Genomic DNA, 807 nt, shown 5'->3' with positions numbered 1-807 from the left:
TTATGCCCAGTTGCAGCAATCACAGCTGGTGTCAAAGACAAGCCCGGCCGGGCAGTTCTGCTGGTACGTGAGTCTATTCAGGCAGTGCCAGAAGGCATTTCTGTTGTTTGCCACAGGGTAGAGGCCACTGGCTTTGCCGGCCCAGAACCCATTGCCCCCAGAACTGCCACCAGAGCTGCTGCTCCCAGTCCCCATCACTTCACACTTCCACTTCTGCTTCCGCTCCCACTACCGGGAGGAGAAGTTATTGGTGCAATGGGCTGAGCAGGGGCAGCGCAACCTGAAACAATACAAGAGCAGACTGGTGACCTGGTAGAGGCTTCCAGCTTCACCTAGAGGGGAAGAGACTAGTGGACCTGGGATGAAATCTGGAGGTGGGGCGCAGTTAGTTCTGGAGCCCTACAACTGCAAAGATCACAGGATAACGCCATATTTAAGAATAAAGGAAAGCTATCACTTCAATCCAGCCTGGTTTTTAATTTAAAAGTTTTTTCTTCCCTTACCATGTCAAAATCATTTTTAAAAAATCACTGAGCACCCAGATGTGCAAAATATTTTTCTAGGGTCTGAGTATAAGTGGTGAGCAAATAAGCACTAAGAGAAAATCTGGAAAAAATTTCAAGGAGTTTGTACTTCCCCTGAATTACAGATTAAAAATACGTGAGCACTCTTAATAAATGACAAAAGAGGCAAGGATATACAATGGGGTAAAGACAGTCTCTTCAATAAGTGGTGATGGGAAAATTGGACAGATATATGCAAAAAGAAAGAAAGAAAGAAAGAAAGAAAGAAAGAAAGAAAGAAAGA

At 44.7% G+C, this 807-nt stretch overlaps 1 protein-coding gene across 1 annotated transcript in view; it reads right to left on the bottom strand.

Moving 5' to 3' along the window:
• The window catches only part of CHIA (chitinase acidic), a 7,166-nt gene continuing 6,359 nt past the window's right edge, over positions 1-807 (bottom strand). Inside the window, 2 exon segments of the mRNA XM_039841000.1 lie at positions 1-201; positions 204-280. Of these exon segments, the coding sequence (XP_039696934.1) occupies positions 1-201; positions 204-280 (278 nt within the window).

Source organism: Pteropus medius, unplaced genomic scaffold (assembly GCF_902729225.1).
Source record: "Pteropus medius unplaced genomic scaffold, Ma_sr-lr_union100, whole genome shotgun sequence".
Taxonomy (NCBI): Eukaryota; Metazoa; Chordata; class Mammalia; order Chiroptera; family Pteropodidae; genus Pteropus; species Pteropus medius.
Note: the sequence above shows the minus strand (reverse complement) of the source record. Positions and strands in the feature narration are given on the sequence as shown.